Below are 15,278 nucleotides of genomic sequence, written 5' to 3'. Positions count from 1 at the left end.
CAAGCGCTACCTTAATAGGCAATACATTTCAGCAAGTGGTTGTCAGCCTATTAAGAACTGCAGAAATGTATTGTGACTCCGTGCAACTCTTTAAAAAAAAATATGTTTTATTGCAGCTCTTCAGAAGTCCAGCCTATTTATCAATACCAGTGTTATAGTAGGGCTTATATTGTTTTAATATAGTCTATAGCAGTTTTCTTTATTATATTAGCACTTAATTTTACAAAATAACATTTCATAACATTTTTGAATGACATTTAAAAAAAAATTGTAAAATAAAAGTACTGGGTATAGAACGCGGTCTCACTGAACACAGGTTGAGAACCCCCTGTAACTAGACGATGCTACTTACATATTTAGAAGTTAGGCTTGCCGCACTTATGTTAAAAAAAGTTGAGTTTGATTCAGCTGCAACTGCCTTCGCCTGAAACAGAAGAAAAATGCATTATAATGTACGATCATGCTGTAAGATGGTAAATTCTCAATAAAACATAAATTACCAAAAAAAAAAATATGTTCAAACCCTCTACATGCACCCCAAAAAAAAAACCACAGCAAAATCTAGAGAAAGCCTTCAAAATAGAGTAAGTCGTTTCTCACCAGCATAGTCTTTCCATTGCCAGGAGGACCAAACAGCAGCAGCCCTCGTGCAGGAGCTCTTAGCCCTGTAAATAGCTGTACACAGAAATTGACCAGATTATAAAATGTAAAGCCTTTAAAAAAAGAAGGACCAAGAAATGTATATACTTTATGAACTTCAGTTTGGGATGCTTCGACAAAGACAGTGAATAAGCTTGTGGGGGTCTATGCATCTCATTCTAGATTTCAACAGATTCAAATGTATACAGCAACTTTCTAACAAGGACGTAGTTGCCACGGAATCTTTTTCAGATAGAATCCAACGTTTGTTTCGGATAACCCTACCAAAAAGCAATTCCCTGAAGCAGAACAAAAAATGGTTGTCAGCATGAATGTGTTGCAACCTAGAGTAATACTATAATCAACCCTTCCAGCATCCTAAAAATGCCTTCTCAGAGAAAGTACAATGTAGAACCTCATACACCATTCAGAAAAGCAATGTCAAGGAATGCGACGGTAGGGGGTAGCCGGCCTTCATTAATAAAGGTGAAGCAAGGCTGGCTGCCCCTAAAACCGTATGTCAAGAGCTGAAGTGTCAGCTCTTGGGTCTAGCTGTGCGCCATGATGTATTTTCCCTGTATTTCTGTTCCCATTTTACGGTCCCCTGCAGGAATGTAAGCTCGAGATGACAGGTATAGTTAGGATCCCTGTTAGGAAATAGCTGCAGGACAGGGACTTTGGGAGCAGGAGATCAAGGAGGGATATTAGGGAGCAACTAGGGTTAAGTGTATTAAGTGTTGCTGACTTGAGTAGCTGGTAGTACTGTTACGTTACCCGCAAATAGTGTATGATTTGTGGGGACCAGTCTGTACATAAGGACGGGGTGGGCTATGGAAGTCCAATGTACATCTATGGGGAATCTGTGCTCTGCGACCATTTTCTAGGGACCAAGTTGTATTTCCAGCCCAATGTTAAAGCAGAGTAAAAATAATAATTGAGGTTTTTCGTGTTCCCGGTGTCCTAGAGACATGAGACTTTGGGAGTGTAAGTTTTATGTGGATTATTAGGACTGAAATGTATTCCTTTTTGCAGGAGTTCAGGGGACAAAGTTACCGGAGGTCCAGGCATTATTTGCGAGTATGTGAGATTAATTACACCGGGGCTCTCCAGTGTCCCCCAGAATCCTTGTTTTCGAGCCAGATATCACAGACCCATTTTCGTCACAGTTATAAGATTCTCCAATGGCTATACTTTATTAAAATATGTTTTATGTCTTATTCTATAGGTATTAATGTTTGATACAGAATGTATGACTGTCTATGAAATCAGCCTCAGCATTTACATAGGTGCCAGGATGTCTGCATAGACATTGAAGTTCAAAGGAGGATGGATCCAGAGGTGAGAACAGAGGGCACCCCACTGGGGCCTCTTTGTGACTGCCAGACCTGGTGGTGCCAGCAAAGGGTTAGTTGGGGGGAAATGCTGCATATAGGCGCGTTTCCCATTGGCTAATTCATATTTCCCGGCCACCCGGTTTTTCAAGCCGGCTTGGCACGCCCCCTCCTCTGACATCAACAGCCAGATGAGCCCTGTTCTGATTGGCTGGTGGGAAAAGTTCCCACGCTCTGATTGGCCGCTAGTCCCTGTTAGACATAGGACAACGAGGTCTATGTAATGGACTACCCAATCACAGAGCTCTCTCAGACAATCTTAGGACTTGGAACAGTGAAGCGCCTGCAGGCTTTCCAAGGTGCTTTGCTCACAATAGCAAAGCACTAGGCATTGAGGTGCCAGGGAAGCCTAGCCTAGCTGTGGACAAGTTCTGAGGAACAATGTTACATGCTCCAGGAAAAGAGTACAGTGTGTTCCTGGACGTGGAGCAGACAGGGTAAGCCTTTGCTGAAGCAGGCACCCTGCACCTATTTGAGGCAAATTTTTACCCCCAGATCCCCAAGTAAGTGAGTATTTCGTCTGTTTTTGTATATCTTTTGTGTGTACGCAGGTTTACCCGAATAAACCTCATTTTATTCCACTACCTTGTTTTGCCTAGTGACTGATCCCAGAAAGGTATAAAAGTGTTAGAAGTCCTGGTCTCCCGTGACAAGGAATTAAAGAGGAGTTTGTAGGTTGTATTATTCAGTCCTAATGTTAGTGAACTTACACCTGTAGAGTATCGTTTCTAGCAGATAGACTATTGCAAAGATGTTATCATACTTATAGAAAAAACGAGATCCCCTCACTTAAGCACTCAACCTTCACTTTAAATTGAAAATTGTAACCACAAATAAGAGATGGAGTCCCTTTTTAGGGTTTCCCCATCTCCACTAAATTGAAATAATATTTAATGGTATCACATAGAAAACACAATTATTAAAACCTAAATTAGCGCTTAAATACAGCAACTCACTGATAAGCAGCATAGGGTTAATACCATTACTTCAAATTAATAGTACATTATTTATCTGACTAGTTGAATTCTGATTTTGGTAGATGTCAGAGATGCTAATGTTGATAGTAAAACTTTATACCCAAGTAATAGTTATTGTTCCTAAAGGGACGACTGACTATTAATAACTACGTGTAATTTACAATGGGTGACTTAACTGATAAAGTGCATAGATACATAAGTGAACCAAACTGTGAAAGGATTTTGTGGGAATTGCCCAGTGAGTATTAAGGGCAATGTGTTTGTTGCAACATCTACTCCAAAACAATAAATGAGCTGCCAAAAAAGGGGATATTCAAGTTAATAACCTTGAAAACCGCAGCATCAGTGAATTAATCTAGAAGTGATATCCCTGTTAGGACACAAAATAAACAGAGCTGATGGTCTATATACATGAACTGATCACATGGTTATGTTGGTAACCACCCGATAAATCCACATCTAAATTAGCTAACTTCATATACTCATACACTCTGCTGTAGAGCATAAGTAAAGCCTAAACGGCTCGATGGCTGAATATGCACTTTGAGTGAACTTTTGCTGGTGTTCTCTTATTGGTATTATGGGGGAGGGGTGATCACCCAACAATACTGTTGATTGCAACCACAAGAGAGTATTCAGCTGCTGCATTTGTATCAAAGACAATTGGCTGTGAAATCTGCAGCATGTGTGAAGACACATGTAACCATGTCTTCACCCTGGAAACGATAGTAGGTGAGCCTTGTAATCACTCGTCCTGTCTATCTGTTAGTGGTTGGCTCGTAGGCCCACATCTGTTAGCTAGCTCTGCTGCTTGCCACTGAGCCCCTACAGCCGCAATTAAAGCGGCTTTAGTAGGGGCTCGCGCATGCTTTCCCTTGCTTGCTGAGGCGCGCTTGAACAGAGCAGACAGTGAAATTTTAAATTCACGCGCTGACTCCGCTCACGTGACGCCTCAGCAACCAATGGAAGGAGAGCCGGGAAATGTGAATGTGGTACTTATTGTCTGGCGCCAGTGGAGTGAGTGAGTGTGTGTGTGTCTGTGTGTGTGTGTGTATGTGCGTGCGTGTGCGTGTTGATGTGTGGGGCTGTCAGCCTGCGGGAGATGGAGGGGGCTTGCGCTGCTGGGGGGGGGGGGGGAGCGGGTGATGTGCCCCCTTCTGCCGTGTGTGTGTGTGTGTGTGTGTGTGTGTGTGTGTGTGTGCATGTGCATGCATGTGTGTGTGTGTGTATGTGTGTGCATGCATGTGTGTGTGTGTGTGTGCATGTGTGTGTCCATGTGTATGTGTGTGCATGTGCGTATGTGTGTGTGTGTGTACCAGTGTGTATGTGTGCGTCCGTGTGTGCGTGTGCGCGTGTGTGTGTGTATGTGTGTGTGTACCAGTGTGTATGTGTCTGTGTGGTGTGTGATGTGTGCGCGCGAATATATTTATCAAAGTTGCACAATGTTAATAAATAATTTATTCTCACATGTCTTTTTTTTAATTTTTAAAATATTATATAATATACACACACACAGGTTCCCCAGTGACACACAAACACACAGACCACTTCAAAGTGACACACACACACACAGTGATACCCGCCTCCCAAGCGCTTGCTGTCTCCTCTGCAAGGACAGCAAAAAGCTCCTGGTAGAGCGAGCGGCAGCACCTAAGCGCTTACTATGTCCAAGGCCTAAGTTACTCACACATTACTAGTGAGGCTGTATATTTTTGGTCTGCAACCTGTGCGTTGCAGCCACGCTACTGAGCCGATGACCATAGGGTAGTGATGACGTCACGGTATGGGAAATAGAGTAAAAAGCTGCACGTTATTTTTCCCTAGCCATATCCCCCACACACTATTGCAGAGGCTTAGTACGGATTCTAAGAATCCCCTCACAACCTTATGTATGGTTGGAGCCCCTCAGAACCCCTAGACCGGTTCTGGGTGACCTGGGCATTTACTGGGAATCCTCATTAACTTAGGGACCCCTTGACGGTTTCAGGGAAACCACACATCCCTATGCGCCTTTTACCTTTCGGTCTGTGCTGAAGCAGGGAACCCCTAGTGCTGAGTCGTGCAATTACAGGTAATGCTTGTACAACAGTTGGATCCAAGAGCTGAAACTCCTGAACCCCAAACCATGGATCAGAGGTAACCAAACAGGCTTAACCTTTATTAGTGAGCCTGGCTACCTCTTCACCGTCATAGTCACTCATTGTAAATTACACGTAGTTATTAATAGTGAGTCGTCCCTTGAGGAACAATAACTATTACTTCGGTACAGGCATACCCCGCATTAACGTACGCAATGGGACCGGAGCATGTATGTAAAGTGAAAATGTACTTAAAAGTGAAGCACTGCCTTTTTTCCACTTTACAATGCATGTACTGTACTGCAATCATCATATACGTGCATAACTGGTGTAAATAATGCATTTGTAACCAAAATAAATACAGTAGGCTTTATTCAAATAAAATTAATGGGAGCAAGCAAGGAGGTGAGAGGCGCGCACGCGGGTCAGTACTGTATAGCAGCTCTCTCCTTTTCGCAGTCTCTCTCGCTCACTCAGTCTCTCTCTCTCTCACTCAGTCTCTCTGTCTCTCTCTCTCACTCAGTCTCTCTGTCAGTCAGTCAGTCACACACTCAGTCTCACACACACGCACTCAGTCAGTCACACGCACACGCACTCAGTCAGTCACACGCACACGCACTCAGTCAGTCACACGCACTCAGTCAGTCACACGCACACGCACTCAGTCAGTCACACGCACACGCACTCAGTCAGTCACACGCACACGCACTCAGTCACACACACAGTCACTCAGTCACACACACAGTCACTCAGTCACACACACAGTCACTCAGTCACACACACAGTCACACACTCAGTCACACACTCAGTCACACACTCAGTCACACACTCAGTCACACACTCAGCCACACACTCAGCCACACACTCAGCCACACACTCAGCCACACACTCAGTCACACACTCAGTCACACACTCAGTCACACACTCAGTCACACACTCAGTCACACACAGTCACTCAGTCACACACAGTCACACACAGTCACACACACAGTCACACACAGTCACTCAGTCACGCAGTCACACACTCACACACTCACACACTCACACACAGTCACTCAGTCACACGCTAAGTCACTCAGTCACACACACACAGTCACTCAGTCACACAGTCACACAGTCACTCAGTCACACACAGTCACTCAGTCACACACAGTCACTCAGTCACACACAGTCACTCACAGTCACTCAGTCACACACAGTCACACACAGTCACACACAGTCACACACAGTCACACTCACACACACAGTCACACAGTCACTCAGTCACTCAGTCACACACAGTCACACACAGTCACACACAGTCACACTCAGTCACACTCAGTCACACTCAGTCACTCAGTCACACACACACACACACACAGATTGCAGCAGAAGATCTTCTCCCCCTCACACTGTAGTCTGTAATTCACATCACATGCAAAGCTTCACAGAGCTCTGAGGAGGGAGGAGGGACTAGGGGGGAGAAGGAGGAAGCAGAGTCACGGGCGGACTCACTGGTTTAGCTGCTGCTTTAGGAAGCGTGATTGCAGGGGGAACGGACACAGATGGGAGGGCGAACGGACACAGATGGGAGGGGGAAAGGACACAGATGGGAGGGCAGAGGGAACAGGGAGATCGAACGCTCCATAATGAAGACAAGCATGAAGGAGGTTGCAGGAGTGTTGAGGTGCGCACGCTCCCCCCTGGTGTCCGTACTCGCGAAGCAGGTGTACGTACACAGGGGTATGGTGCAACAAAAAAAAAATGTACGTACTTGTGAGTGTACGTAAAGCGGGTGTATGTAAAACGGGGTATGCCTGTATAAAGTTTTACTATCAACATTAGTATCTTTGACATCTACCAAAATCAGAATTCAACTAGTCAGATAAATATATGTACTATTAATTTGCAGTAATGGTATTAACCCTATGCTGCTTATCAGTGAGTTGCTGTATTGAAGCGCTAATTTAGGTTTTAATAATTGTGTTTTCTATGTGATACTGTACTATTAAATATTATTTCAACTTATTGGAGATGGGGAAACCCTAAAATTGACTCCATCTCTTGCCAGTATTTGTGGTTACAATTTTCAATTTAAAGTGAAGGGTGAGTGGATAAGTGAGAGATCTCTTGCTCTAGATCTTATATACTATCCCTAATTGCACCCCTATAGTACACTACACTATTATGCTGAGCAGAGGCCTCTCTTTCTTTTCTGTTATCATACTTCTCCTTACTCTATACCCCCTACATTATCTGCAGGTGAAAACCGCTTAGCCGAAAGAATTGGAATATGAACGGCTTCCATCTCTTCACAGATTGACAAGACAAAGTGTGACATATTGATCATAAAGCTGCTCTGTGATGCCTGAAAGGCCCCTCTAGACTAAGAGTATAATGAATAAAGATGGGCATCAAAACTTTACCTCTGGCCGTATAGAAGGAAGAATAACAATCTCCTGCAGAGCCTGCTTAGCTAGCTCCTGTCCAGCAATGTCAGAAAATTTGACAGACGGACCACTAGAAAACAAAACAAAAATAAAAGGGAATAGTAAAGTCCTTTATCTCGATCACAACAAATTTTCCTTACTTCACAATATCAGACCTAATAAGAGACTGAAATTGGCAATTCAACGTAACAATATGCAGTTCTGATCAGTTTCCATTTACAAGGAATGGTTTACTAATTTGTTGAAGGTAGAGTAGATTGTCAAGCTGCCACCAAGAAGGAAGAAACCCTCCCTCCACGGAGACGGATCTTGGGCGCATCACAGCCTGTAAGGGTTATGTAGGAGGGAGAACTGCACATCGAGTTACAGACCTTGAATGAACGTGACAAACAGGTCTGACAGGTGTACCAGCTCTGAGCTTCCACGGACAGCACATTCTAATCTTTTATTGGTACCTGTCTGTAATTCTGCATGTGTATGTATGATATTGGGTGTGTCTGAACACACACACACACACTGTGTGGCAGTGTGGAGGGCGGTGTGGAGGAGTGGCTGGCTATTTTGATATTTCTTCCTGTAATGCTTGAACATTTGCAACACAATCATCTAGCTCCAGTATGATGCTGGAAACAAAACAAAAAATCCAGAAGTGCAACTGTAGACATAGCACACAATAAACCAAGTGGCTATAAGGTATAACGTATATTTTTTAGAGCAGCGGACAGGTTTATTTTCATCACGCTTAAAAATGTAGATTAGCACCCACTCTAAGCACTGACTACGCATGCTGATCGTTAGCTGCCTAAAAAGATATGTCAGGTTTGTTTTTGCTCCCTATTTTAAATTTGATGGATAATAGCCATCAATTACAGGATATGGTTCCATTCACAAAAATAAATATTTACATACAGAAGACTGAATCAGAGAGCAGACCATACCTGTCTACCACATCATTCAGAATGAGATTTGCAAGGTTACTATCCACATTTCTTAAATTCTTCATGTCCTTTTTCCCGATTGCAGTAATGGGAGTGGTTGGTTTGTTGTTTGATCTTGTGGTGCTTTTTCCTACTGCACCCTTTATATCAGGGGGGAAAGAATTAATGGAAATGTTAGAACTGCCCCATGTGTTGTACAAACTGTATGAATGAAGTGATTTAATGCAATTCTAATAAAACTTTGCATGCTTATTGCCGGAGAAACCTTTGTAATCAATTAAAAACAGACTGATGCTGCTCATCACATTTTTGTGTTGAACAAACAATAAGAGATATTATCCATTCTGTCAAGTAAAAAAAAAAAACTGTGATAGAGCAATATCACAAGACTCTTTGACAAAGCCAAAACAATGTGCCAACCAACTGTAATCCAGACAAATAAGAAAAATGCTGCACACCTCAGACTATGAACAAAAAAATGATACAGTTACCGGTGCTCCAATGCTTGTACGAAAGTCTGTAATCAGTCCTGGGTAGATAATGAAAGGAACAAAGGGCACAACGGATTTAGAATATCCAAACTCATTTATTGAGCCAACACAACGATATTCTAAATCCGTTGTGCCCTTTGTTCCTTTCATTACCAACCAATTGTAGGACAGATATGCCATGCCTGATGCCATAACTATCTACTACTGAAATGTCAGTTTAAAAAAATTGTTGTGCACAGAGAATTAAGTTTATTACAAGTTTATATATTTTTTTTTGTTCAAGACGTTTCACAAGTGGAATGTGATTCTAGAAGGAGCAATCCAAGCATCTTCTTTATTTTTTTTTACTTTAGATAGAAGCAGGGGATCCAGGAACCCCCTGCTTCATGAGATACTTACCTCTGTAAAGAGGTGCCCGCTCCGGCTGCGCTAGCGGAGCTTTAAAACTCCTGCGTCACGTGGGCCAATAGGAATCCGAGCCGGATAATGTCACGGCTTCTTACTGGCCCGCAGGGCGTGGGAGCTTTGAACAGCGACCATTAAGTGATCCCTGTTGGTCGAGCAGAGCAGCTACCGGCACCTCCCACGGAGGCAATTATCTCGGGAAGCAAGGGGTCAGCGAAGCCGAAAATAAATAAATAAACACGGATTGCCACTTTCTCCTCACAGCTGAAAGGGTGCAGGAGGAATCTGGTCTTAGATTGTATGCTTGCCACTTTTGCCCACAGTTGCAGAAGGGTTGTGCATCAAACTACAAGGAACAGATCTAACAATTTGAGGGCCGGAGTGGCCACGGTACCAGAGTGCCCCAGCCACTCCACGATCATGTGACTGTGGCATCACTGACGACGGAACGGAAGAGGAGTCCTCTTCAGGTCCACAGCCGACCAGATCGTGCACATGGCTCCACAGGAGTGCACAACACGAACGTCCTTAGAAAACTAGCAAATGGCATACGACAGTCACTACGTTACGGGGTCTCTGGAGTGCTAGACCTCCTGAAGTGGAAGCGACGTCATGTGGAACCCTAAGGATAATGGGGATAAATTCCGTACCCTATTAGTTGATGCGTGGACACCAGCTTGTCTAGATGAAGAGGACACACCAGTACAATTGGGTATTCTATGCGTATTCAAAATGCCCGGCGACCCACTTTTCGGAACTGGTTTTGCACGAGGGAAAGAATTACTTGAGAGAGTTGGTGGGTCTTTCCTTTTTGGAACAGCTCCTTTATCTGAAAGAAAAAAAACCCAGAAGGTTTAGCAAATTAAAATGAACGAAAAGTAAAGAAATTGTAAAATGCACAATGAGTTTGTTTTTCCTGACGTGACTCAGATTATTTCTTGCCAATGCAAGAACTTAACCAGATCATAACAATAGTTAAAGTTTCTTTGATTTTACAAACAAAAATGGTCATGTTAGTACATTAGTCCTACGCCAAATAAGAACATCACAAAGACAAAACTGCAGCCTGTGTCATTGGCTGTTCTACATTCTACATAGTACATTGGAATACCATGAAACATTACCAACACTTTCTACATTACACAAACATTTCCCTTTCCCAAAACGTCATACAATTATTTATCAGGCCACCTTGGTGCATGCATTCTTGTGTCTCATAACATATACATACATGTAAAATGTATTCCAGCAAGACTGCTTTACATTAAGAGCAGCAAAATCAGAACATGTCGCAGACAACAAACTTGGTGCGCTTCAATAAAGAGACAATAACCAAATGTTATTTACAAAACATTGTGTGCAATCTTACCCAGACCATGGGGAGGCGAAATATAATAGCAAAACAAGATTGCTGCCTTTCAGAAGATGACATATGAAGATATTTATTTCTGTGTTTGGCCATCTAAAAGGGAATTTGTCGAGCTTTCCTTTGTGAAAGATTATTTTGGATGCTCTCTACATGCTGCTTCTTGTTGAGAGCAAAACGCTTACTTTTTCACTTAACATGTGGAATAATAGAGAAGCACCCGAGTAGGACCAAACCCCTTTTCCGTGGGACTGAATGCATTTATTTGAAGCCAACTTGTTGAATGAAAGGTTTTTCAACTCGAGGTGATTTTGACCAGCACCAAGCTGTGCTGACGGGCTGTATTTACTGCAGGGTCCAATGAATGTTGAACCCAGAGAATCTCGACTTCATTAAAAGTTGGATATGTTACAAATTGATTCAATTTGCTCTACAGCAAAAAGCAAAAATTATACATTTGCACCAACCTGCATTAGAGGCAAAATGTGTGATACTCATGACTTCAAGTATTTAAAAAATCGGGTGCTGATCTCTTCAACAGATACAATAATGCTACCTCAGACATTACAAATTTAAATTATGCAAAGGAAAGGAATACTGCATTACAGATGCATCACAATAGCAGATTTCTCCCAGAAAATGTGTGAAACACCCTTCTGCATAGTGCTCACTGACAAGTCAAGTAAATTTGGCTCAAAGCTCATTCATAAATTGACACAAATTCAAACTGATACTCATAGTTCATTTAACATCATAATGCCAATTTGCAATCCTTGGCCCATATTGCCTCAAGTCTCTGAAATCTATAATCCTGAGTCAGCACAATGCTTTCTTTGTAAAAAGTCACCACATCTATATGTTGGGATGTATATTCTACAAAGCATGCAGAAAGATTCAAGTAACAAGCAAGACACAAAGGGGTATAGTGCTACGTAGACATTCAGATCATGGTTTGTGCTTCTGGTGTTAAAAAAAAAATAAAAAAAATACATACAAGATACAAAGATGCTGAGGCCCCAATTCAATATACTGTGCAACATTCTTCCCATGATGGAGAGAATTTTAGTCCCTTTCATTTGAATGGAGCTGAACTCTTGTTGCAAAAAGAAAATGTATTCACAGAATGATGAATAATAATGACCTCAGAGATTGTTGTAAACTTTATGGTTCTGAATTACAGTGTGTATTGGGCTGCATGCTCACCCATATGCTGGCTGAAAGCACCTTTCCATTGCTCGTTTTGAAAAGTAACAGCTGGACAGCATAATGGACAAGGAGTCCTCCAAATAGAGGTTTCCAGCCTGTGGTGAGCACAGATTGCATGAGCTCAATGGGTCACAAAACCTTGTTTATATTGATTTTTTTTTTTTTTTAAAAACCTGTGAAATATTAGGAATACAAATGAAAGATCTCTTAGAAATGACAATGATCAAGAAGTTATAGCTAATGATTGTATATCTATTTTTATATCCAATAAAACAAAATACTCCAAAATGCGTTCTTCGGATAGCAACAGGATATAGTACTGTTCAATAAAAGGAAAGTTGGTCCAATGCTACTGTACTTCTAAGTGGATTTATTTAAGTATCGGACAATGCGAAATGCCCCAAGCCAGCTCTTTACATTTGTGTGTGTGTGACACAGACACTTGGCATGCACCGTCAAGCGTCCATCGGAAATGAACCATACAAAATTGGGGCAGCTCTATAGCTACTTCATTCATAGAGGGTTATTCATTAAACAAGATAGTGCCGATCACACAAACTTCTATTGACATTAAAGGGAGATTCCATGTGATCGTGCCCTAATCAGCAATATCACAGTTTAATAAATAACCCCCATAGTCTCCGATTACACTGCGGTTTGACAATTCCTCAGTCGCCAACTGGGACTTCCAACATCCTGCAAGTCCCATTTTTGTGAGAGGGACCACACTAAAAGCTAGAGAGGCAATGAGGGAAGGTCAACTCACAGGACATTGTTCGGTAGGGGGACCAGTGAGTGGTTTATATACATGTTCAGTATCAGTAAAGTGATACAGCAGCAACAAAACACAAACATCCTATTCAACAGCTTCCCTTGCTTACAAAATGTAGAACTATGCAGGGCCACATATCACAAATTATCGTGTTATATTTATTAAGCCTAAAATAGACAATTTGGTTAGAGGTTGAAATTTTTTTTTTTTAATTATATACATAATACACACGCACACTTTCTGGAGGTCACAATATTTTAAATGGACCTCAAAAGGGACTCTGAAAGAATGGGCTAAATGCAACCTCTGCACTACAGATTTAATACTTTTGTTCGCTGTGCAATGCATTGCTGGTCCAACTGGCAGTGAAACGGTTAAGAAGCCAGGTGCATTTGGGGTCTCCAACCGTTTTAACCAAAAGGCTTAAGTGAAACAGCAGTGATAAGACCTCCCTTATTGGTAATGACACTGTATATGGAATAGGACTGACAGATGTAGGTCTATTTACAGTTGCAGAATCCGACACCAGATTCTATGCATACCACCGTAAATTCTTTTGCAGCCAAATTTTAAGCACTCATCCCGGGTGCGTGTTTTTTTTTTTTTTTGCAACCTCAGTAGGGAGGGAGGTCTCAGTTTTAGCTCCTCCATGGAAAACAAAATGGTTGTTCAAATCTTGCATTCTCCACGAGCCAATAGGAAGCCGCAATGTAAATCAATTGTGGTTTTCTATTGGACAGCTATTTAAATCCAAGGGAGAAACAAGCAAGTAATAATGCCTGTTATTTCACCAGCATTTCAAAAAACAAAAACAAACGGACCCCAGAGCTGAAAATAACAGTCCAGCTCTGGGAGATCGTCCAGTTGCATTCATGTTAAAAGAAATATTACATTTTCGGTGGGATTGCGGCTTTTAATTATCATTCTGAGTAATCAATATACATGAAGCCTTCTCAGAACATTCTTGCCTATAAATTTAATGCAAAAATAAATAAAAAGTGTTCCTTATACCACAACATTTTAAAAAGTAGAGGCAGCAATGCTTTAAAAAAAAAAAAAAAAAAAACACCTGTATTTTAACTCTTACATTAAAAGGCACCATCAGAGAAATATAGACATTTACTTTTATAATGTTGCCTTTACTTTTAGTCCTTTCATGGCAACTATAATATAATGAATAAAGGCTCCTCCTCCATCTGGAGATAGGACAGAATCTTTGGCCCAGGTACAGTATATGGAGACATTCACTCCACCAAGGCCAGTTATCCAGAGTGACAAAGCTCAAAGATTAAAACAGGAAGAGGTCCCAACACAAACCAGGGGGGGGGGGAGTTTCTTGTTGCCAGGGAGGGGCATTACATGTTGCCAGGGAGGGACTAGAAGAGGAGGAAACAGAAGTACATTTCCCCCTTTTTTCTGTATTCTCATGGTAACATGAACACAATGGTGTATACAATAAACTGAGAGGTAACATTCGCCTACAGACTACAAAATCGCCCTGCAACACCTACCAAAGCTGGCTTCAGCTGAATCCTCCATATCCAGCCTGTAATGTCTGAGAAATATATGCAGTGATGTGGCTGCATTACAAATCTCTTCTGGAGAAACATTCACATGTTCTTCACCACCAGTAATTCCCCTGTAGCTCTTGTGGAATGAGCCTCAACTTGTGCAATGGTGCAACTCGACCCACTAATTCATTGATGCAACTTGTAAGCCATCTTGCTACAGGGAAAAAATACAAATACACATAGGCCCTGAAAATAATATAACTAGAATTTCTGAGGATCTAATTTCTGCGATCCTATAAATATAACAATTAATAGCTCGAACCAAATTATAAAGAGCCTTCGCATGGAGTCAAGCCTTTTAAAATTAGTGTCAGATGCCAAGATCGTAAAGTAATTTTGATTCTGGGCTTTGAATTTGCTACTGCTCTAAGGAATCAAATCATTAATGAGATGCTACTAGTAGAGATGCTACTAGTACCTAAAATAGGGCTACTTGCTCTGTTTAAAGAAAGCTTTAGAACCTTGTGCTGCAGGAAAAATGAGAAATCAACTACTCCTCATTTTCCTTCAGATAATAATTGATTGCACAAGCTAAGAAAACACTCCACATTCTATAATAAACTCTTGATATCACCGGCATCCTGGTCAAGAGGCAAGCCAGATGACATTCCCATGGCATGGCGAATGCAACCAGGTAAAAATCGCCCTGTGGTATTGCCACCTGCCTCAATAGATTGGTTCTTTGGCATGCTCCTCCGATGACCCAAGATCCATAAAGTTTGCAAAGACCATTTTACCCTCTGATCAGAGTTCTGCTAAGATAATCTGTTTGGTGATAGCGTAGTCCTGAAATATAAGTGGCAGAGATTCCTTTCTGCCCAAGCCAACATTTTGCCTGTCTCATTCATGGCTCTGGAGCTTTTTGATGCACCTGGCTAGTCGAAAAGATTTACTGCTGTGACATGGTCCGAAAGAATCTTAATTTGGGACCTTTTAGCCTTTGTAAAAAAGCCTGCAGGCCTTTGAGAATTGCTCTTAATTCCAGAATGTTTATTGGATAACGGATCTATGTTAC

The 15,278-nt window shown here is 41.8% G+C and overlaps 1 protein-coding gene across 2 annotated transcripts in view; it reads right to left on the bottom strand.

Moving 5' to 3' along the window:
* Positions 1 to 15,278, bottom strand: part of SPAST (spastin) — an 84,235-nt gene that overhangs the window by 20,821 nt on the left and 48,136 nt on the right. For both annotated transcript variants that reach the window (XM_075597090.1, XM_075597088.1), the window contains 5 exons: positions 9,999 to 10,177; positions 8,453 to 8,592; positions 7,491 to 7,584; positions 601 to 675; positions 353 to 424 (listed from right to left, as the gene is read on the bottom strand). In XM_075597090.1, coding sequence (XP_075453205.1) covers positions 353 to 424; positions 601 to 675; positions 7,491 to 7,584; positions 8,453 to 8,592; positions 9,999 to 10,177 — 560 coding nt within the window. The remainder of the gene's footprint in view (positions 1 to 352; positions 425 to 600; positions 676 to 7,490; positions 7,585 to 8,452; positions 8,593 to 9,998; positions 10,178 to 15,278) is intronic.

The sequence above is a fragment of the Ascaphus truei genome, chromosome 4 (assembly GCF_040206685.1).
Source record: "Ascaphus truei isolate aAscTru1 chromosome 4, aAscTru1.hap1, whole genome shotgun sequence".
Classification (NCBI taxonomy): domain Eukaryota; kingdom Metazoa; phylum Chordata; class Amphibia; order Anura; family Ascaphidae; genus Ascaphus; species Ascaphus truei.
The sequence above is the reverse complement of the archived record's forward strand: the minus strand, read 5'-3'. Positions and strand labels throughout refer to the sequence as shown.